At 37.1% G+C, this 26,338-nt stretch overlaps 1 protein-coding gene across 2 annotated transcripts in view; it reads right to left on the minus strand.

Moving 5' to 3' along the window:
• Positions 1–18,429: 18,429 nt before the first annotated feature.
• Positions 18,430–26,338, minus strand: part of SGCE (sarcoglycan epsilon) — a 66,981-nt gene continuing 59,072 nt past the window's right edge. For both annotated transcript variants that reach the window (XM_080819017.1, XM_080819016.1), the window contains exons 10-11: positions 21,529–21,572; positions 18,430–18,721 (exon numbers count right to left, since the gene is read on the minus strand). In XM_080819017.1, coding sequence (XP_080675143.1) covers positions 18,705–18,721; positions 21,529–21,572 — 61 coding nt within the window. In that variant the 3' untranslated portion in view covers positions 18,430–18,704. The remainder of the gene's footprint in view (positions 18,722–21,528; positions 21,573–26,338) is intronic.

Here is a 26,338-nt window from a genome sequence, read left to right on the forward strand (position 1 = left end):
ACACACACAGGGGACATGGAGCTGGAGCTCTTTCTCAGAGACTACAAAGTTTAACTTGGAACCTATAAAGAAGGAATACATGGACAAGAATAGCCAAGAAAAGAATTTAAATAGACTAATGAGAAGGGTAGAACTTGGACAATTTGATGTTTAGACACATGATTAAGTTTATAGTTATATCAGTGTGGTATAGTAGATGCCACAATATATAGATTAATGGACAAAATAGCAAACACAGAAACAGATTTTTAATTCAGGAGATACTTGGGTAAGGTAATAGTTTGATTTCACTTTCTGGGGAAAGGTAGAAATATCCTTTAAATAGCCCCAAGACAATTGCTTAACCATGGGTATGGGAAGAGTACACTCATTCTTACTCTATATATCAGAAGACATTTAAGATGAGAAATGGGTTTAGAGACATAAAATAAGTAGAAAGTGTAAGTGCATATCTCAAGATGAGAAAAGACCCATTAAGAATAAAGCAAAGGGGCACCTGGGTAGCTCAGTGGGTTAAGCCGCTGCCTTTGGCTCAGGTCATGATCTCAGGTCCTGGGATCAAGCCCCGCGTCGGGCTCTCTGCTCAGCAGGGAGCCTGCTTCCCCCCTCCCCTCTGCCTGCCTCTCTGCCTACTTGTGATCTTTCTCTGTCAAATAAATAAATAAAATCTTAAAAAAAAAAAAAAAGAATAAAGCAAAGGATAAAAACAAGAATCGCTTCATCCCATTACATAAAAATTTAAAACCAATATACCAAAAGACATAAATAGGAAAAATACAGGCTGGAAATTTTTAGAACATGAGTATTTGACAAAAAAGTAATATCCTGAGTATATAGAGAGCTTCTGAAATTTAGAAAAACCAAAATATTTTCCAAGTTCCAGTTGGTTCCTGATTAATTCTATACAGAAGTTCACTTCATTCAGCTACCTTGACGTACATTACTCAAATAATTTAGCTTGGAAGAACATCAGGAAATCACAGTACTCAAAGCTAGGCTTTCTATGGATGCTTTTTGGGATTCAGGGGGTGGGTTTAATGGCCGCTATGTCTAGCTATGCCTTTTTTACACATTTTCCAGACTAATATTAATTAAGACTAGGTTATATTGAGCAGAAATTTGGACCCTAATGGCCCATCTGCCTGCACGAGAGTGCATATTCAATGTTGTTTCTTTCCTAAAGAGAATCTTGGCCAAACTCTATAGTATTCCTTCAGAAACTCCTGATCATTAGATTTAAATTTCCTCAAAAGATGTCGCTCCTATACTAGTTCAGTGTCCTTCTGAGACCACTTTTTTTCCTAGATCCCTAGAACAGCCTAACTTAATGTATGGGATATACAGCAGAGAACTCCCAGCTACCTAATATCTGTTAGCTATGGGTATGAAGCACAGTATTTTTAAAGGAACATTAAGAATTTGCTCTTTGTCACCTCCTCAGATCCTTTAAAATGTACCCCAGAGCTAAGTCAGGCAAGTCTAGCAAAGACCACCTGTACAACATTTTCCCTATGTAACCCTAGAATCTCTCTTTAGTTTGAGGCTGTTGGTCAGCCTTGCAGGACACCCTACAAAACAGTTACATGAAATTCATCATTGTGTCAACTGTAAGAATGTTGTTGATTATGTTACACAATGGTCGCTTTATGTGGACTCTCAAGAGTTATTTCATCCTGGCCCTAGTACTGGAATGTTTGTGCTTCTCCTGAACAGTTCATCTGCTACTATCTTACAGACACTGTGAGTTGGCTTTACACATTTGCTGATAAAAAGCTAGAGCCAAATTTGTGCTTCATCCCTAAAATCAGGGCACTTTGGCCTTCAATATTTTTATTAGCCTCCTTCTCAAATGTTGCAAATCCTTCCCCCAGTTGCCATTTGCCTTCTATTTTGACTGCTTATAGTTTTGGTTTTTTTACATAAAAATGTTCAAGCTCAAAATGTATTGGTCATTTTGATGACTCTGTTGCCCTTAAAGCATGAGACTCTGGGGACACCTCTAAAAGGAGAGAGGAAAGGATGGAAATTTGAGCCAGAGGGGCTTCTTCTTGCATGAAACTCTGACAAAGTCTCCAGCAGGCTGAGATGCCCTTGAGCAAAATGACAGATTCAGAGGAGTCCAGCGTGGGAGAGGAATAACCTGGTCAATGGACCCTGGCCCCCCTCATTGCTGGCTGGGAGCAGCCCAGGGAGATTGAGACCTTGACGTCAACAGTGAGGCAGATACAACAGTGCTGTATCTGCAGACTGTCTATTCCCCTCTCAGGTCAGCTTCTCTTACAGGGAGATGGGAACAGGGCACTTCTGCACCAGTCACCACTCACCCCTGGTCTTGTGCATGCATCCACACATGTTCAGGGAATTTGTCCTCCATGATTTTCATGGGCCTCTTTCTGAAGATAAGTCTTAACCAGGGCAAAAGACAAGTTACGGTCCATGTCTGTGCTGTGAGCCTTCTAGACACAACCGATGGTCCAATCTCCCTCCTCCACCATAATTTCGATTTCCATCCCTCTTGCCCTTAGCTCTGCCGCTCTTGATTGCTTACCTAGAATTGTGATCCGGACTCTCCTTCTGGAAGGGTCGCTGAGCTCTTGGTGATCACGCTCATTAGACTGAGGGTGATGCACGTATTCATTCACAGTCCCAGGAGGACAAGGGAGTAGGAAGCAGAACCTACGTGGATCACCTCGGTTCCACGCACATTCTTTACAGCTGTCATCGTGTACAAGCAGCCCTACCTCCTTTTGCTAATCAGGAGCATTTGCCCTTTCCAAAATGGTGACTCTTTTTGTTTCTTGCGTGCTGGATGTCACAGTCGGTTTTTCTGAAGTGAGATCTGGGCAGCTTACCTCCACGCCCAGCGCAAAGAATGAGAAGGGAAGTATTTGCAGTCAATAATAATAATAATAATAATAATAAAGAAACCCAGATATTTACAATGAAATTCATGTGCTAAGAGACCAGAAGAAAAAAATGGGAATAGAGTTATTTATATACATATGTATGTATGTGTATATGTGTGTGTGTGTATGTGTGTGTGTGTGTATATATGAATTCATATATGAATTCATAATTTGGTGAACATAGAATTTTAAATAAGCAAGGAAAGGAGAGGAAAATAAAATTTGATTCCTTTTAAAGGTTTTATTTATTTGAGAGAGAGAAAGAGAGCATGAGAGGAGAGAGGTCAGCCGGAGAAGGAGAGGTCAGCAGGAGAAGCTGCTCAGCAGGGAGTCTGATGTGGAACTCAATCCTGGATCTCCAGAATCATGACCTGAGCAGAAGGCAGTCACTCAACGAGCCACCCAGGTGCCCTACAATTTGATTTTAACTAATCTCTGATACAGAGATAGTTTAAACATATAAATAAAAGAGGAAAGCAAAATGCATACAATCCCAATACTCATATAAAAGAAATATTTCTCTTGATCGAAAGAAATGCCATAAATAAATAGCAAATTGGAAAAAGTATTTTAAAACCAATAGAACTACTTTTAATATCTATATATAAAGAAGTCTTACAGGTTTTTTTTTTTTTTAAACAAGATTTTCTCCAGCTTATGACTAGTTTATGGTTTACGATTCCGTATAGTACATCATTTCATTCCATTACTTTGGACTACCTTACATAAATAGTTTAACTTGGAGGGTACATCAGGAAGCAACACTGCTCAAAGCTGGTTACTCTATGGGAACTTTATTAAGTTTTTCCTTTTCTTTCTTTCTTTCTTTCTTCTTCTTTTTTTTTAATGTGAGCCGTGGGCTTTTGGTTATGCCTTCCTTAAACATTTTACGGAACAAAATTATTGAGTCTGTGCTATATGGAGCAGAAATTTGGGTCCTCAGTAGTCCATCTGTCTGTGATTAAGAGCCATTTCCAAGTTTTTTCCCGAGGAGCATCTTACCAGGTCATAACTGCCCACAGCGTGGCACTCTGATGGTTCTGATTTTTAATATGCAGAGAAAATGTTTCCCTCACCCTAGTTCCCCTGTCAGCTCATGTTTAAGTTTGTACTTGAAATCAAACAAAACAGCTGCAGTCCAGATATTGTCAGAGTGGGGTTGACATTTTCACATTTTTTCTGACTGTTATTTTTAGTCTTACTCTTCCCATCCCATTTTATCTTATTTTATTACTCTTTATTGTTGTGATTTATTTTTCTCTTTTCTAACATGCTGCAGTCATCCAGTTTTTCTTTTTCCTACTGATTTAAACCTTTTATCCCCTGCATCTACCATTCCAGTGGTTATCTTTAATTCTCTCCTCAGGCTTCTAATATTATCTGATCGGGGTCATGTAAAAAGAACAAGCATATTATTGGAACAAAAATTGCCATGGTCCATCACTTCTCGCATGAAGCATGTGCACACTTCTTTTTTGGCAAGGTGCTAGCCTTGAAAATACCAATGGAGTTATAAGGAGAGATCAGAAAGAAGACACCAGAGGATTGGCAAGCGTCTCTCTCAGCATTCTGGTCGTCTTTAAAATACCAGGGAAGATATGTGGAGATAACAGAAATAGGAATGTATACTGGCGCCAGCCCGTGTCCTCTAGTTTCCTCTATCAAGGTCAACTGCCTTCACTATAAATCTTTTTATCTGTTTATTTTTGAATAGGAAATAAATATAGATGATTCAAAAAATCAAAAAATATTAAAGGCAGAGAGTGAAAACTTCTACTTTTCCTCCACCTAGTTCTCGGGACAGCTACCCGTGGCTTGTACTTATTAGCTTTTTCTGTATTCTTACGAAGTTCCTTTATATAGTATAAAGAAATAGGAATATACATTCCTACTTTGCTCTCCTTAACATAAAATACACCATATGATTCAGGTTTGTGTACTTTTTTTTCCACTTCATAATAGTCCTTGGAGGTATTTCCTCATCAATGTATAGTCTCCCATTCTTTGTTACCATAGTGTTATGTGACCTTGGGGCCCCGCTGTCCAGCCACCACCCTCTCACTGACTCCTGTGTTGATTCACATTCCCTTTTTAATTCGTTCCAACCAATTACTATTACAAATAATACTATAATATCTATTTACGTGTCATTTTCCACCAATGGGAGTATGTATGTAAGTTCACCAATATGGGGTTACTGGGTCAGAGGGTATATGCATTTTTAATTTGGTATTTACAGAAAAATTGCCATCCTTAGGGACCCCAGCAGTTTATACCCCTGACCAGCAATGCATTTGTGCTTGTTTCCAGCAGCCCCACATCCTCAGGGCATATCAACTTCCATCTGGTCATATATTTAAAAGCAATTAATATTTCCATTTCTGTGAACACTCTGCTTATACTGTCTGCCCATTTATCTATGGTTGGTCTTTTTCTTGTCAACTCTGAAGAATTCTTTATGTGTTTGGGAGATTAGCCCTGGGTCTACGGTACAAGATACAAATACTTGTTCTCAGTCTATCTTTTCTTTTTTATGGTGTTTTTGCTTTGTGGAAGTTTTTGGTTTTTGTTTTTTGGGTTTTTTTTTTTTTTTTACACAGAGAGAGGTTTTGTCAAGCTTTTCATTTATGACTTCTGGGTTTTGAATAGTTTTTGACTAGTTACAGATTTCTTCACTCCGGAATCATAAAGGTAATCACTTGTGTTTCTTTCCATAACTTATGATGGGAGGTAGGGATCCAACTTAATTTTGTTTCAGAGGACTACCTCTTGCTAATACTATTTATTAAAGAGTCCATCTTTTCCATCATCGACATTACATGCTCCCTGTAACACATACTAAATTTATAAATTTGTAATGGACAATTTATGTACTTTTTTACTCTGGATCAATAGCTGTTCATACAGCAACCTCACACAGTTTTAATTATAGAGGTTTATCGTATGTTCTATTATGTCATAGTCTGTTATAATATGGTTTTATGTCTAGTGAAAGTACCCTTTTGCTATTTTTTTTAATCAGACATTTTTAAGCTATTCTTGTTTTATTTTTTTCTAAATGAAATTTAAAATCAGCTTAGTCTGTTTCCAAAAACCCTGTTAGTATCTATATTGGAATCACATTCACTTCATAAAGTAATTCAGGATAAACAATATCCTTCGGTTATAGTTTTGGTCCAAAACTAGTATGTGCCTTTCTATTTGTATAAGTTGTCTTTTACATCAGTTGGGACACATTAAAGTTTCTATTCCAATAAGACTTGCTCTCTTGCAGTTAAGTTCATTCTTGGATGTTTTCTCTTTTTGATGGCTGCTCTAAGTGGGGTCGTTCTATCACTGTAGCTTCTCCTGGTAAATGTTTGTATATGAAAATGTCTCTATATTAATCTACATCCTCTCTATTCTAAGGAATTTTGTAAAAAGACTTTATTTACTTATTTGAGAGAGAGAGAGCACAAGTGGGATGGGGGGTAAGCAGCAGGCAGAGGGAGAGGGAGAAGCAGGCTCCCTGCTGAGCAAGAAGCCCCGGGCCTTATTCCCAGGACCATGATACCAGGACCTGAGCTGAAGTCAGATGCTTAACTCACTAAGCCACCCAGGTACCCCAGGGAATTTTTTATTACTCATTTGTAATAGTTCGTTCAGTTGATTCTTTTCAGATATGCAATCATATCATCTTTAAATATTGATTATTGGGCCTCCTCCTTTTATTATTTTCTGCCTCTAATGCTTTTATATTATCTTATTCCGGTTTGTTTCTTATTGTCTTTATGTTGTCTTGTCAAGAGCCTTCAAAGAAGATATTCCTGATTTAGTCAGAGTGCCTGTAGTGTTCCACAAAGCAGACTGGGTATATTGTATTAAGGTAGTAGCAATCAAATATTCATTTAGAGTATTTGGGGGTCAAAATTGGACTTGAAAATTTTGTCAAATGACTTTTCAGCTTCCATGGAGATGATCCTCTCATTTTTCTTCTCCAGTCAGTTAACATAATTAAGATATTAAATATTTTATAATATAAAAATACATTAAATATTTTTAAATATTGAAGGTGCATTTGCATCTTTTCATACGCTTACTGGCCATTTGTATCTCTTTGGAGAAATGTCTGTTCGAGTCCTTTGACCACTCTGAATTGTGCTGTTTGTTTTTGTTGTTGTTGTTGTTAAGTTGTAGGTGTTCTCTACAATTTTGGAAACTAATCCCTTATGGCATATAATTTGCTAATGTTTTCTCCCATTCTGTGTACTGTCTTTTCATCTTCTCGATGGTGTCCTTTGATGCACAGAAGTCTCTCATTTTAATGAAGTCCATTTTATCTGTATTTCTAAGAGTTTTATAATTTTAGATATCAGTTCAGGTCTTTGATCCATTTTGTGATCATTTTTATTTTTATAATATTTCTAATTTACAGTAATTGAAAACAAATCAATGACTATGTCTCCAATGCTTCCCTCTTTTAAAAACAAGTATCTATCAAATTTGCATGTCACCATTCTATGTTGAGTTGTGGGAGTGGGGCCAGTTACAGTTTCAGTATGTGTCTCCATATCAAAAGAAGCCACATCGAAAGAGAAACATCTGAAATCACAATGTAAATCACAAGATGTAAATCACAAGAAAGTACTTTAAGTCTGTTGCCATGTTTGAATGAGAATTTGGAGTCTTGAAAAGAGTCTAGTGTATTTTGTGTGTGGAAAGAACATAAATAATTAGACCAATGTGCAGACTATAGTAGATCAATTGCATTAGTGGCCCTGTATAGTAGGTACCCCACCGTCACAGTCTGCCCCATTATCTTATATTTTTCTCCCACTCTGATTTAGGACTCAGCCAGTTTACCTGCTTTGGCTAATGGGATATCAGCAAATGTGTCACAGAGAATATTCTGAAAGAAGATGCATGTGTCTGCTAATCTCTGGCATGACTGAGTTATACTCTTCTGTGTTTCTGCCATGCTATGAGAACATGTCAGTGCCAGCCTCATTAAATGAGATAAACTTGGAGGAAACCAAGTTCTCCCATCATCCAAAAAGAGGTCGTCCAAGATGATCCAGTAGTTAGCTGGACATAATGAGGAAAGCCAGCTGAGATTAGAAGATACTTCTAATCAAATCCAGTCTAAATAGTTGACCCATAGGAAACTAAAAACAAAACAAAACAAACCCCCCATTATTTGGGCAGGGGAGGTGTTACATAGCCCAGTTGAAGCAGATAAATAACATATCAATAAACAAGTTACATAGCATAAATCTATCTAGTTGAAAGATAAACCTTCCATCCCATTTTTTATTTTTAGGCACTTGGCATTTCTTAGAAAATAGACTTAATAGGCTTGTGAGTCACTCTGATGCAGTGTGTGGACATGATAGATCTGAGCTCTTCTAACAGAGACCTTAGGTATCTAATCCATGATTATCATCTATCAAGATGTGGCGTCAAGGGGCGCATGGGTGGCTCAGTGGGTTAAAGCCTCTGCATTCAGCTCAGGTCATGATCCCAGGGTCCTGGGATCGAGCCCCGCATCGGGCTCTCTGCTCAGCAGGGAGACTGCTTCCTCCCTCTCTCTCTGCCTGCCTCTCTGCCTACTTGTGATCTCTCTCTGTCAAATAAATAAATAAAATATTTAAAAAAAAAAAAAAAAGATGTGGCGTCAATGTACATTGCTATGTCTCACTGGGAATTCCATGGACAATCAATAAAGAATTCTATTTCAGTGACCCTGATTTCTTGGCTTGGTCTGGGAGCTCATGATGTCAACATTCAAATCTCTGAATGCAAAGAGGAAGCGATTTTAATTATTCACTTCAATTTTCCAATCATTTTCAGTGATGAGCTATCACCACCGACAAATCAGGGCATAATTCTATTTACTTTTGAGATGTGTTTGCTCCTCTTTAGGTTTGTCTAAGATAGCCCTGTGTTACACATTCACCTGAAACAAGACCCCTGAACTTCATTATCTTTATTCCATGGCAGACCTTTGAACACTTTGCACTGATATAGACATTACCAAGCATTAGTATACATACTAGTTAACATTTTACTGATATTCTCTGTTGTAGCCAATAAAATGTTTTAGAGGCTTGGCACAAACTTATATACACAAAAATTTGGCACATGGCAGTGGAAATTCCTGAGATGGCACATCTACACTGCTCTTTGCCCTAGTAAGAGACGGCCTTTTGCCCTAGTATGAGACGGCCTTTGTAACTAGAAAAAAAGTTCAAAACTAAACTCTTGACTTTATCTTTGAGATATTTTTTGCCCAGACTTTTCAAACTCAGTAAATGGATCAAAAATAGACCCAGGAACTAAGACCATAACTCTGGAAGTCATCTTAATTCCTCCTTTCCCCCACATTTCCAATCTGTCAGCAAATCCTATCAATTCTGTGTGCAAAATATTTCTCAAAGACAAACTCTTCTAGCCATTTCGTCTTCCCCATTGTATTCCTGAACAGTTGCTCTTTTTTTCCTCTGCATTAATTTCTTTCCTTTTTATCCATTCTTCATATTTTAGTTAACATGTTATTTTTAAGAATTTTTTGAGATTAATTTCAGATTTGCAAAAACTTTTAAATATAATACCACTATTCCCATATAATCAAATTTACCAGATGTTAATATTTTACCACACTTACTTTATCATGTCTATCAATATATCCATTCATCTATGTATACAATTTATTTTCTAAAAGAGCTGAGAATTCCAGTCCAAAATCAAACGTTGCATTAGTTGTAATGTCACTTTAGTCTCCTTAAATGTGCAGTTTCTGTCTGTATCTCCATGAGCTCGATACTTTTGAAGAGTAAGGCCAGTTAGTTTGTAGTATATACTTATGTTTTATATAGTAAGATTTAGGTTCAGGGCATGCATTTTTGGCAGGAATACCACAGAAATGGTGGTTCTTATTGGTACATCAGATCAGGAGACACACAAGATCAGTTTGTCCCATTACTGGTGATGGTAGCTTTGATCATTTGGTTGACGTGTTTTCCAGGTATCTTTACAGTAGAGGGACTATTTTCCCCGTGCCAATGCTAAGGTATAGTGATAAAAACAGGATCTCAAAGAGATATTTGCACATGTTCATTGCTCCATTACTTTTTTTTTTTTTTAAGATTTTATTTATTCACTTGACAGAGACATACACAGTGAGAGAGAGAGCACAAGCATGGGGAGTGGGAGAAGGAGAAGCAGGCTTTCTGCTGAGCAGGGAGCCCGATGCAGGGCTCGCTCGATCCCAGGGCCCTGGAATCATGACCTGAGCCGAAGGCAGACGCCCAACAACTGAGCCACCCAGGTGCCCCTGCTCCATTACTTTTAATAGCCCAAAGGTAGAAGCAACCCAAATGTCCATTAATAGATGAATGGATAAAGAAAATGTAATATAAACATACAATTAAATATTATACCACCAAAAAGGAAGGAAATCCTGTCACAAGCGATAATATGGTTGAACTCAAAGACATTAGGCTAAGTGAAATAAGCCAGTCATAGAAGAACAGATACTATATGACTCCCATCATAGGAATTAGCTAAAATAGCCAAAATCATAGAAACAAAATGTGGAAAGAGGTTTGCCAAGGGCTGGGGAAAGGGAGAGAATAAATCAGTGTTTAGTGGTATATACAGTGTATATAAATGGGTTCAATTGAAAGATGAAAAATTTCTAGAGATCTGTTGCACAACATTCATACTTAAAAATGGTTAAAATGATAAATTTAATGTTATTTTTTTACCATAATAATAATAAGAAGAAGATGGCCAGAACATTATGGGAAAAAAGTGTTTATCCTCAGTGGTAATCATTTATTTACTCATTTATTCATTTATATCAAAATAGTTTCAGGGATCTTACTTTATCTATAGATTATATTACTGTATTTAGTAATTGTCCCATGTTTGACCAGTGTGAGCTAAGCCCCATCTAGCTGGTTCCTGAATACTTTTGATAAATCTCCATTATTCTTTTTCTTATTTTCTGGGTTCTGGGCTCATCTATCCTTTCTTTTCTGAAGCCCTGTCTCCTAGAAACCAAAATTTGAGTGCTTGGTTTTGTGGGGTATTATTGCTTCTAAGTCCTTTCAGTGGATAGAACTAGGAGGTATGTTATTCTGTTAGACCAGTTTATTTCAATCTTCTCTCATTTTTTTACCTGTTAATTTGCTTTAGGAACACACATGGAACCCCAAATTTAGGTAATAAAAAGAAGCTTATTGTATAAATGTCATATAAAAATTAAACATAACATTTACAAAACTAGTAGTATAAGTCTACAATACGTTATTGGAAACTCTTGGGACCACATGTATTTTGGTATTCAATTATTTTCAGATTTCATAAATGTAATACTTACATTATGTAACATACTCAGTAGGGTAAGGGCAATGCCATGTAGCAAAATGTTAATGTTTTATATAAAAGCATCACACCAAGTGGGATTAAGAAAGATAAAATAAACTTCATTTTTGTTCCGGTCAGATTCTACCATTAGATAGATTTGCTATGAACTCTTGAAGAAATTGAAATCTTTGGACTTAGGAATTGCAGATAAGGGATTGTGAACCTGTAATCATATGTTTTTCTACAAGAATTTAATGCAATATTTCTCCAAAATTTGTTTATCTAGTTTATTATATCTAGTCCGTTTCTTTGTAGTAGCTGTTGTTTTTATTTCCAATTGGAAGTTCTAACTCACAATTGAGGTTATTGGGGATGATAGAACTATTTATTCGTATAATTATATCCTTCATTGTTATATACATCAATTAGTTCATAATCACTAATTACATGTTTTGCCCAGTCCACATGTGTGGCAAAACAATGCTCATGTTTACCACACCATTTCCTCTTCCTAAGTGCACAGGAAGACTATATTTCCCAGCATCCACAGCAATTACCTTTGGAGAACCTGACATTGCCAGATAATAGAGTATAGATGAAAATGAGGGGAGCCATTTTGAAGATGAGCTCTGAAAAACATCCCATGTGACACTTCAACTCTCATTTCCTTTCCCATAGAAATCCTGGATACCATGTGTTCCAGATCATATGGCATACAGGGTGGAGGAAGACTGACCTGTGATGTGAGTGAATAGTGTTTTATTGTGTTAAGCCACTGTGACTTCAGGGGTATTTTTGTCACATCAGCACAGCTTACCAAATAATTCTTCCCCAAATAAAAATCCATCCTCTCCTGGCATGAGTTTTTAGCATAGAGCAAAAATTCATCAAGCCATTCTCTTTTAAGTATGACCATCATGTATATCACAAGTTGACTTATAGGTTATGTGTCAATGGTTTCGTGCCACTGCAAATTGAAATGTTAACCAGTAAGTTCAGATGATAGTAATTGCCTTTTAACATTGCATATCAACGATATTGTGCGAAATCCAGTAGTGTCCCTTGCTTGATCAAGACACCTGACTAACAGCTTATTTAGCTTTCTTTTCTCACTTTGAGTTTCCATAACATATCTCAGCTTCCCTGCTCCAGGATTTACTCCAGAGCACCAGGATCTTGTTTGGCCCAGTCACAACAAAAGCCTAGAAGTACAGGACAGATAATGACCCCTGGAGCAACTCAGCTGCAGGATGGTGAGTCCATGGATGAAAATCTAAATCTCTTATCACTTTGAAGGGAAATTCTGAGGTGTATTCTACACAGTTCCTTAGCATATCCCCAGTAGAACAGAGTTCTACTTTCTAGAACAATAGCCAGATCAATAACATACTCTGTGTTGGCTTTCCTACAGAACCTCTTCACCTCCTCAATCTTTCTGCTTTCACATTGTGGCTTCCTGAGATCATGCCCAAATTAATAAACTGTTTTAGGGAAACCAAACTAATTCAAAATTTCCATTGGAGTGCTGTCTTTTGTGAATTTGTTCTATAAAAGCAATCAACTTGATTCCCAGTTGATTAGAAAGGAATTACATATTGTTTGAAAACGGTGCAAAAACAAACAGTACATTAGCTACTGAGGTGGTAACGAGTAAACAGATTTCTGATTCAATAAAATCCACTTTAAAGATTGACACTTTCCTGTTTTGGCTTCTTATATATATAAAATCTTCACAAAAAAAAAATCATGTATTCTAGGACACAGAGACTTCTCTTCTATATTTGTAAAGGAGCTCTAATCAGTTCTCATTATTATTTTGAACTGAAGGGAAATCTTCAATCCACGCTGGGGATCTGAGCTCTCTAAAAGGGGAGCTGGTGGAGAGGAAGCAAGATTAGGCAAGGAGGTCATCCAACTGCAATGCAAACCTGAGGCTCTCAGCCAACCTACCAGGGAGCTCCAGAGTAAAGATTTCCCATTAGAGGAGTCCTAGGCCCTACTACTGACACCATGCTCAGCCATGGCAAGAGGGTGGCTGCCCAGGAAAAGTGTTCCTCTGTTCAAAGGACATGGCATATCCTGAAGGTGCTAACGACTGGCAGCTGGCTGTTAACCATTCTTTTTGTAGCTGAATGGTAAATTCTTCCCTGAAGGAAGATTCAAGCAGCACATCCCCATGGCTGCCACAGTTTTACAAATATAAACACCAGTATGAAAACTACATGGCAAATTACCTAAGATGAACTACAGTCTATTAACTGAATGTAAAGTGAGATGATCTAGTTGGAGTCCAAAATGGCAGAGGAGCAGGAGACCTTAATTTCATCTGGCACCAGGAATTCAGCTAGATAGCTATCAAATCATTCTGAACATCTGTGAACTCAATCAGAGATCTAAGAAAAGAATAGCTGCAATGCTGCAAATAGAAAAGTGACCACTTTCTGCAAGGTAGGAGGTGCAGAGAAATGAATCCAAGGCAATATATGGGAAGATAGACCATGGGAGGATGGAGCCTCCATTAGCCGGCTACCAGCAAATGATAGGGCAGCAGCGTACAAAATCAGAACATTTAGAAGTCCATAGGTGCACCATAGCAGCCTACAGGGTTTGGAGACTCAGAGCAGGGTCATGTGCTTGAGATAGAAATGCTCAGTCACAGGCCAAATGAGCATGGAATATTGATGGAGACCAGGGAGGCAGGAGTGATTGACTGCTTTTCCCTGAGAGTGCACTGAGGAGTGGGGCCCCAAGATTTTGGCTCTGGGGCCAGAGATGGGAGGACACCATTTTCATTCTTGTCCTCCAAAGCTGTACAGAAAGCTTTCAGAGAACAAAAGCTACCTGGAGCAAACCTGAGCAGATTACTTAGCCTGGCCCCTGGCAAGGGCGGTACAGTTCTGCCTCAGGCAAAGACACTTGAGAATGATTGCAATAGGCCTCTCCCCCAGAAGATCAGCAAGAACATCCAGCCAAGACCAAGTTCACCAATCAATGAGAACAGCAAAACTCCAGTGCTAGGGGCAAATAGCACATAGAATTCATGATTTTTTCCCCAATGATTCTTTGTTCTTTCAAATTTAATTTTTTTCTCTTTCTTTTTTCAACCAATTTATTTTATCAACTCTTTTAAAAAATATTCTTTTAATTTTCAATTTTACAGTTACATTCTATACTTTAATTGTATTTCATGAACTTTAAGAGCATGCTACCAAAGAATGAATGATTCAACCAGGAAATTTAAAAAGTTTTAAAAATTCATGGAAACAAAAATGAAAACATAAATGTTCAAAATCTTTGGGATGCAGCAAAAGTGGTCCTAAGAGGAAAGTATATAGCAATACAAGCCTTCCTCAAGAAACAAGAAAGGTCTCAATTACACAACCTTAATTTACACCTAAAGGAGCTGGAGAACGAACAGCAAATAAAGCCTAAACCCAGCAAGAGAAGAGAATTAATAAAGTTAGATTAGAGCAGAAATCAAAGAACTAGAAACCAAAAGAACAGTAGAACTTAGCAAGGAAAGTAGGAGCTGATTCTTTGAAAGAATTAATAAGATTGATAAAACCCTGGCCAGATTTACCAAAAAGAAAAGAGAAAGGACTTAAATAAATAAAAATCATGAATGAAAGAGGAGAGATCACAACCAACACCAAAGAAATACAAACAATATATAAGAACGTAATATGAGCAACTCAATGCCAACAAATTAGGCCATCTGGAAGAAATGGATGCATTCCCAGAAACATATAAACTACCAAAACTGAAACAGGAAGAAATAGAAAACCTGAACAGATCCATAACCAGCAAGGAAATTGAAGCAGTAATCAAAAATCTCCCAAAAAGAGCCCAAGGCCAGATGGCTTCCCAGGGGGAATTATACCCAACATTTAAAGAAGAATTAATGCCTATTCTTCCGAAGCTGTTTCAAAAAATAGAAATGCAAGGAAAACTTGCAGACTCTTTCTATGAGGCCAGCATTACCTTGATCCCCAAATCAGACAAAGACCCCACTGAAAAGAATTACAGACCAATATCCCTGGTGAACATGGATGCAAAAATTCTCACCAAGATACTAGCCAATAGGATCCAACAGTACATTAAATGGATTATTCACCAAGACAAAGTGGGATTTATTTCTGGGATGCAAGGGTGGTTCAACACCTGCAAATCAGTGTGATACACTACATTAATAAAAGAAAGGTCAAGAACCATATGATGGAGAAAAACATTTGACAAAGTACAGTATCCTTTCTTGATTAAAACTCTTCACAGCGTAGGGATAGAGGGAGCATACCTCAATATCATAAAAACCATCTATGAAAAGTGCACAATGAATATCCTTCTCAGTGGGGAAAAACTGAGAGCTTTACCCCTAAGGTCAGGAACATGGCAGGGATGTCCACTATCACCACTACTGTCCGACAGAGTACTAGAAGTACTAGCCTCAGCAATCAGACCAACCAAAAGAAATAAAAGGCATCCAAATCATCAAAGAACTCAAAATTTCATTTAAAAAAATTTTTTTTCAGTGTTGCAAAATTCATTGTTTGTACACCACACCCAGTGCTCCATGCAATACGTGCCCTCCACAATACCCACCACCAAGCTCACCCCACCTCTCACCACCCCCTCCAAAATTCTCATTCTTTGCAGATGACATGAAACTCTGTGGAAAACCCAAAACACTCCACCCCCAAATTGCTAGAACTCCTACATGAATTCAGCAAAGGGAGGATATAAAATCAATGCACAGAAATCAGATGCATTTCTATACACCAACAACAAGACAGAAGAAAGAGAAATTAAGGAGTCAATCCCATTTATAATTGCACCCAAAATTATAAAATACCTAGGAATAAGCCTAACCAAAGAGGCAAAGGATTATACTCAGAAAACTATAGATCACTCATGAAAGAAATTGAGGAAGACAAAAAAATGGAAGAACACTCCATGCTCGTGGATTGGAAGAACAAATATTGTGAAAATGTCCAAGCTACCTAGAGCAATCCACACATTCAGTGAAATCCCTGTCAAAATACCATCAACTTTTTTCACAGAGCTGGAAAAAATAATCCTAAAATGTATATGGAATCAGAAAAGATCCTGAATAGCCAGACAAATGTTGAAAAAGAAAACCAAAGTTGGTGGCATCACAAAGCCAGACTTCAAGCTCTACTGCAAAGCTATAATCATCAAGACAATATGATACTGGCACAAAAACAGACACATAGATCAATGGAAGAATAGAGATCCCAGAAATGAACCCTCAACTCTATGGTCAACTACTCTTTAATGAGGCACAAAAGAATATCCAAAGGAAAAAAGACAGTCTTGTCAACAAATGGTGTTGGGAAAATTGGCCAGCCACATGCAGAAGAATGAAACTGGACCATTTCCTGACACCACACACAAAAACAGACTCAAAATAGATGAAAGACCTAAATGTGAGACAGGAATCCATCAAAATCCTAGAGGAGAACACAGGCAGCAACCTCTTTGACCTAGGCTGCAGCAAATTCTTGCTAGACGTATTTCCAAAGGCAAGGGAAACAAAGGCAAAAATGAACTATTGGGACTTTATCAAGATAAAAACCTTCTGCACAACAAAGGAAACAGTCAACAAAACTAAGAGGCAACCCACAGAATGGGAGAAGATACTTGCAAATGATATTTCAGATAAAGGGCTGTTATCCAAGATCTATAAAGACCTTATTAAACTTAACACCTAAAAAAACAAATAATCCAGTCAAGAAATGGGCAGAAGACATGAACAGACATTTCTCCAAAGACGACATACAAATGGCTGACAGACATATGAAAAAAATGTTCAACATCACTAGTCCCCATCAAAATATTAAGTCAGAGGCAAGATCATTTTTCAGAGAGAATTGCAGAGATTAAGGCAATAATCGCCAATTTGTGAGATGCTGACTAATAATTTTCATTCCATTCAATTCCTTAATATGGTCAGTGCAAAAACTAGTGCTAACTCCAACTGCATTTTCCAGCCTTCACAGTGATCTCTTTCCTAGAAGAGATGAATAAAGTTCATAACTTTATTCATTCATTCTCTGGTTCCTTATTTGTGTATCATTTATTATTGATCCTGTTTACTTGGACTTCCCAGATCCTGCTTGATTTCAGTGAAAGGAGCAACAGTTTGTTAATTCTCTGCCACTGTGTCACAATCTAGTCATCTGGAGTCATGGCAACCTTTCCTCCTAGGACTTGAACCCAACCTGTTATATTTACAACCTCCAGCTCTTAGGTCCTGAAGAACAGCAAGTGGCAACCCTCTATTTGTTTTGGGAAGGAATAAAAACACAAGATAAATCTTTAGGAAATCAAAGAACCTAAAGATTTATCTTATATTTTTATTCCTATACCCTCTGTTAAGTTATCATGTCCTTGGCATTGGGCTGGAGGGGGAGGGGTTCCAATGCCCCTAAGTGATTATTACCCCTAAGTGAAAGACACCTTGTTGCATACAATGGTAACAGGGAATCTTTTTAGATTTTGGAATCAGATTTACACAGCATCTGTGTGTCCTTTGACTAACAAGTAACACAGAAATCTGCCCAGAGCAGAGTAGGAGAAGGTTTTCTAGCTGGTCTAGCCTACAACAAGAGCATCCCTGTGAGTTGGTCTGATAACTGCATTTTAACCAACAGTATTCACGATGTATGAAGCAGACCACTATGGTATGAGGAAACTCCTGAAAGTAGTGTTATTACAGGTAAGCTCAGGGGTTTGGATCTAATTCATGCCACCAACAGCAGGTAACTATTCTCTTTTTGAGTAACAGCTCCAGGCTTGCTCATAAAAACAAGCATCTGATCATGGAACCAGGTAATTATGCAGCCCAGGCCATCCTTCATAAACAAGGTATCATCAGATCCATAATCAAGTCTACCTTAAAACCAAGTCTACCTTAAAACACTCCAGGAAAGAATATATAAAAGAACATATTGAGACATGCCATAAGGATCCAGCATTATTTAAATGGGTTGCTCACCTGGAACCCAGAACATAGATATGTTCTGTATTTATAGAATATGCTTAATAAAATCTTACTGAATAAAGAATGACCACATGAACCTGTTCCTAGCAATAGAAGTTTCCTACTATATAGAAGGCAATCAAATATTTTCTGAAATAAATTTTACCCAACATTAAGCTTCATTAATAATATTTATTTTAAAGGTCCCTTTTTATTTGTAACAAATATAAAGTCATCAATGTTTTACAAATTGTCAAAAATGCATTAAGTACAAAAAAAATACATTAGTAAAATGAAAGTTATATTGTATTATTCGCTACAGACTTAATACTGTCGACATGCACACCATATTTCGGAAAAGCTCATGCATTAGTGGAAAAGAGAAGAAATGAGATATAACTGCTATGCTGGCTGATTACAAATTCATTGCTTCAGTCAGTTTCCTTTCTTCAGGGATACCATTTACCTGGAGTGTGGAAGAACGAACATGCACATGAGTTAGACAGGGTGCAGACACTTTTAGATTTTGAGCGAAACAAAATATGACAAGGAGTAATTTTCTATCTTCTTAATGCAATTTAAAGGAATTATGTTGACATTCTTTCTCTGTATTAAAAAAAGAAAGAAAGAAAGAAAAATTCTAAATCAGTCCTTTCCTTCTTAGGCCAAAGCCGTTAATGGTTTGTACCTCTCAGAAGGTATGGTCTGAAAATTCCTCCCACAGTAAACAAAAAGAATGGGGTTGACTGCAGGACGTAGGACTGTACCTTTTAATCGTGGCTTTTTAGAAAATATCGTGTGGGCTGGAAGGGCAAAGAAAATGAGAAAACCTGAAGGGGCATCAAACCTAATGGCTTGGGCCTCGTCCAAAAGGCAGTGCTATTGTCAGCCTGTAACTGCTCTATTATCCCAGCGAGTGCTTAAGTCCAGGATTACAACACCAGCAGCTAGTTTATTTCTTAAACTTTTGGTGATCATTAAAAAAAAAAAAAAAAGAAAGAAAAGAAAAAATTAACTAAATAAAACAAACTTCAAAATATACTCTTCCTGCAAATTCCATATGAGTAGCTACAAATAAAATTACTTGGTATCCAAGAGACAAACCCTGTGTTTAAATTGTCTTCATTAAAAAAACTGTGACCCCGCATAGTGCTTTGAGGTACTTGGAAAGAGCAAATTATGATTTCAAATGTGGGTGCCTCTTTGTGGTACTGGGATGACCAGGAAAAGCTGTTGTACCCAGGAAAATACATAAAGAGCACTAAGTCCATGGATGTGCATACAGAGCAGAATAACTTGGAAACTAAAAAACAAATTATTTTTTCATTCAAACAAACAGAATGGGAATAAGGAATGTAACCTGCCCATTCAGCTCTTCTCTCTGGGAAGCAAAACTCGGTTGTACGTTTATCAGAGACAGAAACACAACAATCTATCATAATTACAAAAAATGCTAGGGTGGTCTCTCTCCCTTTAGCACTTAGATACTTTGGGGACTCATCGAAAACAACAATGACAAGAAGAAAACAACCAAGAAGAGAAAGTGCACTTTAGTCAATAATGTGCTCCAAATTACAGAAAAATATAAGAAAACAAGGAGGTAATAGGCTATCGTATTAACTAAAAAGGAGATCAAAGCTTCCTTGACTCAAGAAAAACGCCTATTCCCCAAAATCTGTTTCAGAAAAATAATCTAAAAAATTGGGTTGAACAACCTAAAAATCCCCCAGGGAAATTCTTTGGCTCTTACCCCATTTGCTCAAGCATAAACTGTCCTTGTAGTTATAAATGCTGCCTATTACTAAAAACTAGCACATTAACAAGTCTACTTGCTGAAAATCTACACCACTATCAAATATGTCTCTCTAATATCATCTACTCAGGCTCCCTTATTTCCTCTAAGAGACAATGAGTAAAATCTGGATTTTTAAAACACACAAATAAATTATTTACTGTTTTACTAGAAACTGTCTCCCTTCTACTCACGCCTTGCATGAAATAATTAAGAATCAGAGGAAAGGCATCTTAGAAGAGTTAGAAGTTTATGAATTTAATGAAGGAAATGTAGAAATATTCCTTTAAATGTTTTCTTCTTTAAAAAAAAAAAAGCCAGGCAATTAGTGTTAATAGGGATTTGTTTTTTGTCTTTGCTCTTTAGGTAACAGATATTTTATAACTAAGTTTGTTCCTTCATCAATCTCCTGAATGCTTACACAGTAGCACCATGACATCAATATATTGAACACCCTTGTTGAAACATGTTAGCATTTAATTAAAACAAGTGAACAAAACTGTAGGGGAAAATTCTGATAAACATTATCTCGTAATTAAAATCTGAAGAGCAATTTTATTATACTTGCCTCAAATCTTTGAAAAGTTGTCAAACGAAAATCTCCTTAAATTCCCGAAAGCAGTAATAGAGAAAATAATTTTTGAATGAAAACATCTAATAAATTTCTATATGTGCCTAAAGTTTTTAAGAGACTTACTTAATAGCTTCCCTACTACAATACCACTATTCACACTCAGAATTCCACATCCAACTTACATTTTTAAAACTTCTCTTGCTTTTCCAAGAGAGCCACAAAAGGCATTACTGGTTGCCTGGCAATTAGAACTAGGAATCAACCACTAATTAGAAGACAATCATGAATAAGTTATCTACTTGGTACCTAGATGAATGAAATAATTGGCTGTGGAAATTTTTTAGGGACACTTGAAAGAAATAAACTTAAAGAAAGCAAGTCTTAGGGAAATAGAATAGTCAAGGGAGAATCGTCCGCCATCTTGTTGTCACCGGTCATGTTATAACAGCTTTTTAAAGTGGCATTAAAACCAGGCCAACCATTTCTCATTTATCCCCCTGAAGCCTCAGTGATTAGTCACAATGGTTTCCTTTTGTAAGAGTCAGTTTCAAGCTGCTCACTTACTGAGACAAATCCTGGATGCATCCAAGCTAAGAATCTTTCATACCAAGGGGAAGAATAGGGAGCTTCGCTGAAGGAAGGGAATTTTATTCAGTCTTCCTTAATTAGACAGGACCTCCATGGATGCTTTTGCTCTAAGATCATTTACCCTGTGTTTATCACTCTGATGCCAATCTATGCAATAATCTAAGCTATTATTCTGAGGTTCTAACTCTGATTAAGGAATGACACAACTGTTTTGCCTTAATCAATGAAACTAAATGTTCATAAATTATGTGGTACTATAATAGTCTCTTAATCTGTTAGCTTCATACATTAATATCAACTTACTACTTTTAGTACTTACCCGTAGTCTGCTGTTGGGGAATCTGAGTCTGATGTGGCAAGTTCCTAGAAATGATTGACATTTTTGAGTAAAATGGTGTTTGTTTATACATATATAAACAGACAGCAGCAGACCTACTAGAATGAAAAATTTTATAGCTAAGAAGATCCCCAGAAATTATCTAACCCAGCCTACCACTGTGAGTTCATGCATGAGAAACCTAAGGTCTGAGGAAGATAAATAATAATATTTGATAAAATTCAGAAAGCTCCTACTGAACACTATGCTCTACCTCACAACAACCCTATGAGGTAGGTATTATTTTTCCCAGCTTACAAACAGGCTTACAGGTCCGAGGCTACATAGCTAAGAAGTGGCAGATAAAGATGTGAACCCAGGGACCCCAGGGCTTGCAGTTAGAACACGTACACTTTCAAATCCAGGTCTAGAGCATATATACACATTCACACCCTCTCCCCGAACAACATACATACCCATCTTCATTCATTATGCCATAACTATGCTCTTCTATCCCTGCCCAGGCAATGACACTGGCCATCCACCCACCTGTACTAGTGAAGATGCAGAAGTCATCATCGACCCTCCCCTGCTTCCCTTCCTACATCCCAATCTTGGGAACTCTGGACGATGCTCCTCAGTCTCTCTTTGTATCTGTCCTCTTCTTCCCACCTGTGTTAGTTGAAGCCATCACCCTTTCTTACTTGGAACTTTGCAACTGAACTGAATTTTTTCCTTAGTCGCATTCTTGCTCCCTTATGATCAGCTGTGCACATTGTTGTCAGATAATCTTCTAAGACACAACTCCGATTATGTCATTCAAACAACACACATTTCATTACTTCCTTATGTAAATTAAGTCTGGCTCAAAAGACCATCAATATATCTGGTCCCTACATGGAGCTCCCCCAACCCTGACTGCCTGAAATAGAACCACTGGCATCATGGCCGTGACCATCTCTTGTACCCAACTGCTCCCATTTGTGCTTGCAAACTCAGCTTAAAGTTTCTTACAATGAACACGAGTTACTCTTATAACTTAAAACTATCCCACAAGGAATGTTAATAAAAAAATTTTAACTTATTATTTGTTTTAATTAAAAAATATCTCAAGTACCACTTGTTCTAGCCTCCTCACCCTCAAAGCACTGCCTCCCTACTAGGTTACCATATAGTGTGGTTTCATACACATGCAGATAGTTGTTGTATTTCTCATCACATCATGTTTCTTGGCCCCAAAGTGCCTTACCAGTAAGAACCCCCTATTTTGTTCAATCTCCCCAACAGTAAGCATGCATTAAATAGATTTTGAATGAACACATGTACAAGTGCAGATAGTTAGAAAGATTCACATAAAATACATATATTTATTAATGTTCATACTCATTTAGTTTCAAATTTTAATATTAAAATTCATTTGCAAAAAAGTACAGTTTAGATTCTATACTAGGAGTCAGCCTCTTGTTACAGAGTAAGGCTAGATCCAAGCCACGAGTTTTCAGTTTTTTTGTTTCTCTTCAGCAGTGGAATTCCTTTTAATTGAAATCCTAAGCAGAACTCTTGATGTACAAAAGAGATAAATGTGAGGTTGCCTGGGTTGAAACAAGGGAGCCAGAATCCTGCCTGCTTTGTTTCTTTTGCCCCACATGCTGGCCCCTAAGGCATTTCTAAGAAACCTCCAAGAAACAGAGTTTGAAAACCACTGATCTGAATCATTTCAGCCAGGCAAATATTATGTTCGAAATACAACAATCTAAAGTGGAAGGCTATATATGCTAAATACTATTTAAACTCTTAATCTATGGGAATGTTAATGACTCTGAGTAATTTTTTTAGACTTTCAGTTCTATTTTAAATATATTATTAAGGAAATAGCGAAATCAATTCTAGTTCAATTCGAGGCAGTTACTTAATAATTCACCCCAATAATTACATTCTTGTTTGCTATTACCTATCAACCCTACTTATCCTTGTGTGAAATTATGGAGTGTTTTATTTTCCTGTTTATTCTTTCAATACTTCACATGATGTATTTACACTGGTTTTGATTATGGAAGTAAAAAAGATTAATTTATAAACCACAGAAGAAATAAGTTCTAGATTTAAAGATGGGAAAACAAACATCTTTAATACAGAAGTCAAAAAGCAATTTCATGGGCATTTGGGAGGGGGGTTTTTGTTTTAACTTCTCAGGTACAACTAATGTGGGCCTATCTATTCTATATTAAGAGGCTATTAAAGCACATACCACACACAGACACACACACACACATTCATTTGCCATCACCTCTAGCTCCACCTAGCCGATTAATGGATTAAATCGATACATTTTGACAAAACAAAAATACTGAAGATGACAAGGAAAGCCTTTCAAAAGCCCCAAATCAAGGACACCCTAAATTCAAAATCAATATTTGGCCAGTAGTTGGAAGCCCCCTCATTCCCGTTGGCCAGCCCAACTTACCCTTCTGTGGAACACAGTTTGAAAACCACTGATCAAAGTCAATCTCCACCCTGTCATTTCTTCTCTAGCCCGATTTTCTTTCTCTCCACTACACCACTAAACTGTCTAAGCAGGAATGGACTTGGCGAGGTTTGAGGAGAAAGTGTTGGTTGAGAAAGTGCCACACAGAAGGTAGCAAGAAATCTGGAGATCTGTGAGGAAGCAATGGTATGACTTGGGTTTAGGAATTTAGAATTACCTGCAGTGCTTGTCCCAACTGTTTATTTGAACGATGTACGTGCACTATTTGCAACTTCAACTGCAATATGGATGAGTTCTATGAAAGTGCTTCTATGTGCTCAGTATGTGCAAGTCAGTATGACTTTAATCTTATGGGAGCCTAAGAGGGTCTTTTGTTTTTCTTATCTTTTTAGGGGCTCGACAAGAAATGTGTGGAGTAGCAACATCCCCATCTCTCCAGGGTGGGCAGACTTGGTTCTGTTTTCAGAACCAAGTGCAGGTGAGTCCGTGCATGTGAGATGGTTCAAATGTCCACGGTAGGCATACTTGAAGTGTGAATTCACTGAAAAACTGAAGGGAGGTACCTCATGAGAGCACTGCTTCTGAGATACTAGAGACTCCCAATTCCTAGGAGTGACCCTGTTACAGTCAAGCAGACTGGACAGTGAGAAGCATTTCCACCTTCAGTGAAAACACACCGCTGAAGGCAATTACACAGGAGAGTGGGGCTGACTTCAAATGGAGGTACACTAATCCTTCAACGAAAGGACCTCTATAAAGTCATACAACTATTTAGAATGATTACGTTATTAATGGACTAATGGAAAGATTATTATGTGTAAACCACATTACATAGAAAAAGAGATTTAAGAAAACCAGAGTTCTCTAAATTATTAGCATTAATTATTTTCTAATTGTACTACCATTAATTACATGCATTTAAATAGACAATTATGTAAATTAGCCATTGCACAAACTTATTCTTTAAGGAAGCAAAGGTAATAACGTACAAATTAATAAATAAGTGATTTGGGGGGAGGACACAATTATTTATTATTTGTACAACCATTTTACGGTAATTTGACATTCTTGGATCTCCTGTAGAGTAATTCTATGAGTTAGGTTGATGATTATCAACACATTAGATTCTAACTTGCTGGAAGACTCAAAAGCAGAGAAAGGTTAAGTGATTTGCATTAAGCCACAGAATCTGTGCCAGAGTTGAAAATAAATGACATTAGTTTGGCTATGCATAATACAAAACACTTCTCTTTTGAATTAGTGTGGAGTCACTTAACAATAAGGAATATATTTAACAAGAATAGTATATTTTTGGAATTTCCCAATTATTTCAGCACAACTGATGTTGCCTAACCCTTGAATTTTCTACAATTTTTTTCTAAAAAAATGCCAATTTGAACCCCTTACCTACTTTTAGTAAGGAACCATCCTTGGATTAAGGAAGGAAGGACACAGAGAAATTGGAAAATGTCACTGTAATTTTTAATTTCAAAACCTAATTGTCACTGAAATCAGTGTAGAGCATACACAGAACATAAATGAGAAAGGAGATATTCACTTATTTCTTTCAGCTATTTTCTCCTACTTGTATAAAGCCCAAAGCAAGCCTACCATAGCTTTAAACTGAAGCTGTACAAACCTATAGAACCAAAAGCCATCAAAGAGCTATTGCATCCATTGCTGAATTCAATGGGAAAAAAAAAAAAAAGGTCAATGGCTCTGAAATATCCTTGGCTGCTTGACACTTCTTGTCAACAGAAAACCATTATCTTGGTCCCCTCCCCAAAAACATTCTCCTTAACTGATACTATCTTTGAAACCTAATTTTTTATTTATGAAATTTTATCATAGTTAGTTCTCATTATTATAAGGGGAAGACAAATGGAAAAATACTTTAGACAACAGCTAAAATGATTTGTTACTATATCTTTAATTAGAAGACTCAATTCTAGTTTTACATTCGTTAATTTATAAAAGATTAAGCACGACTTACCTCCTGTTTTGAGGGAGACCTAATTACTCTGGATTAGGTATCATGTTTAGAACAATGAATAAGGAAAATTTTCATATAGACAATTAAAATCATTCTAGAAAATGTTTGGGCACTTTTCCCTATTATTGATTACATAAAATCTTCTATGAAGATGCCTCCCACTAAGGAAAAATCAACTGATATGGATGTTGGTATGAGAAAAGAGTGACAAGAAGGCAGATCTACCCCCTAAAAAAACACATAATACATCACAAATTTTAGAATAAATTCTTTTTTAGAAAACTGAAAATCTGAAATCCTCCAGCCAATGCCTCCCATAAAAGAGCAAAGTTACA

This window comes from Martes martes, assembly GCF_963455335.1.
Source record: "Martes martes genome assembly, chromosome: 11".
In the NCBI taxonomy this organism is placed as follows: domain Eukaryota; kingdom Metazoa; phylum Chordata; class Mammalia; order Carnivora; family Mustelidae; genus Martes; species Martes martes.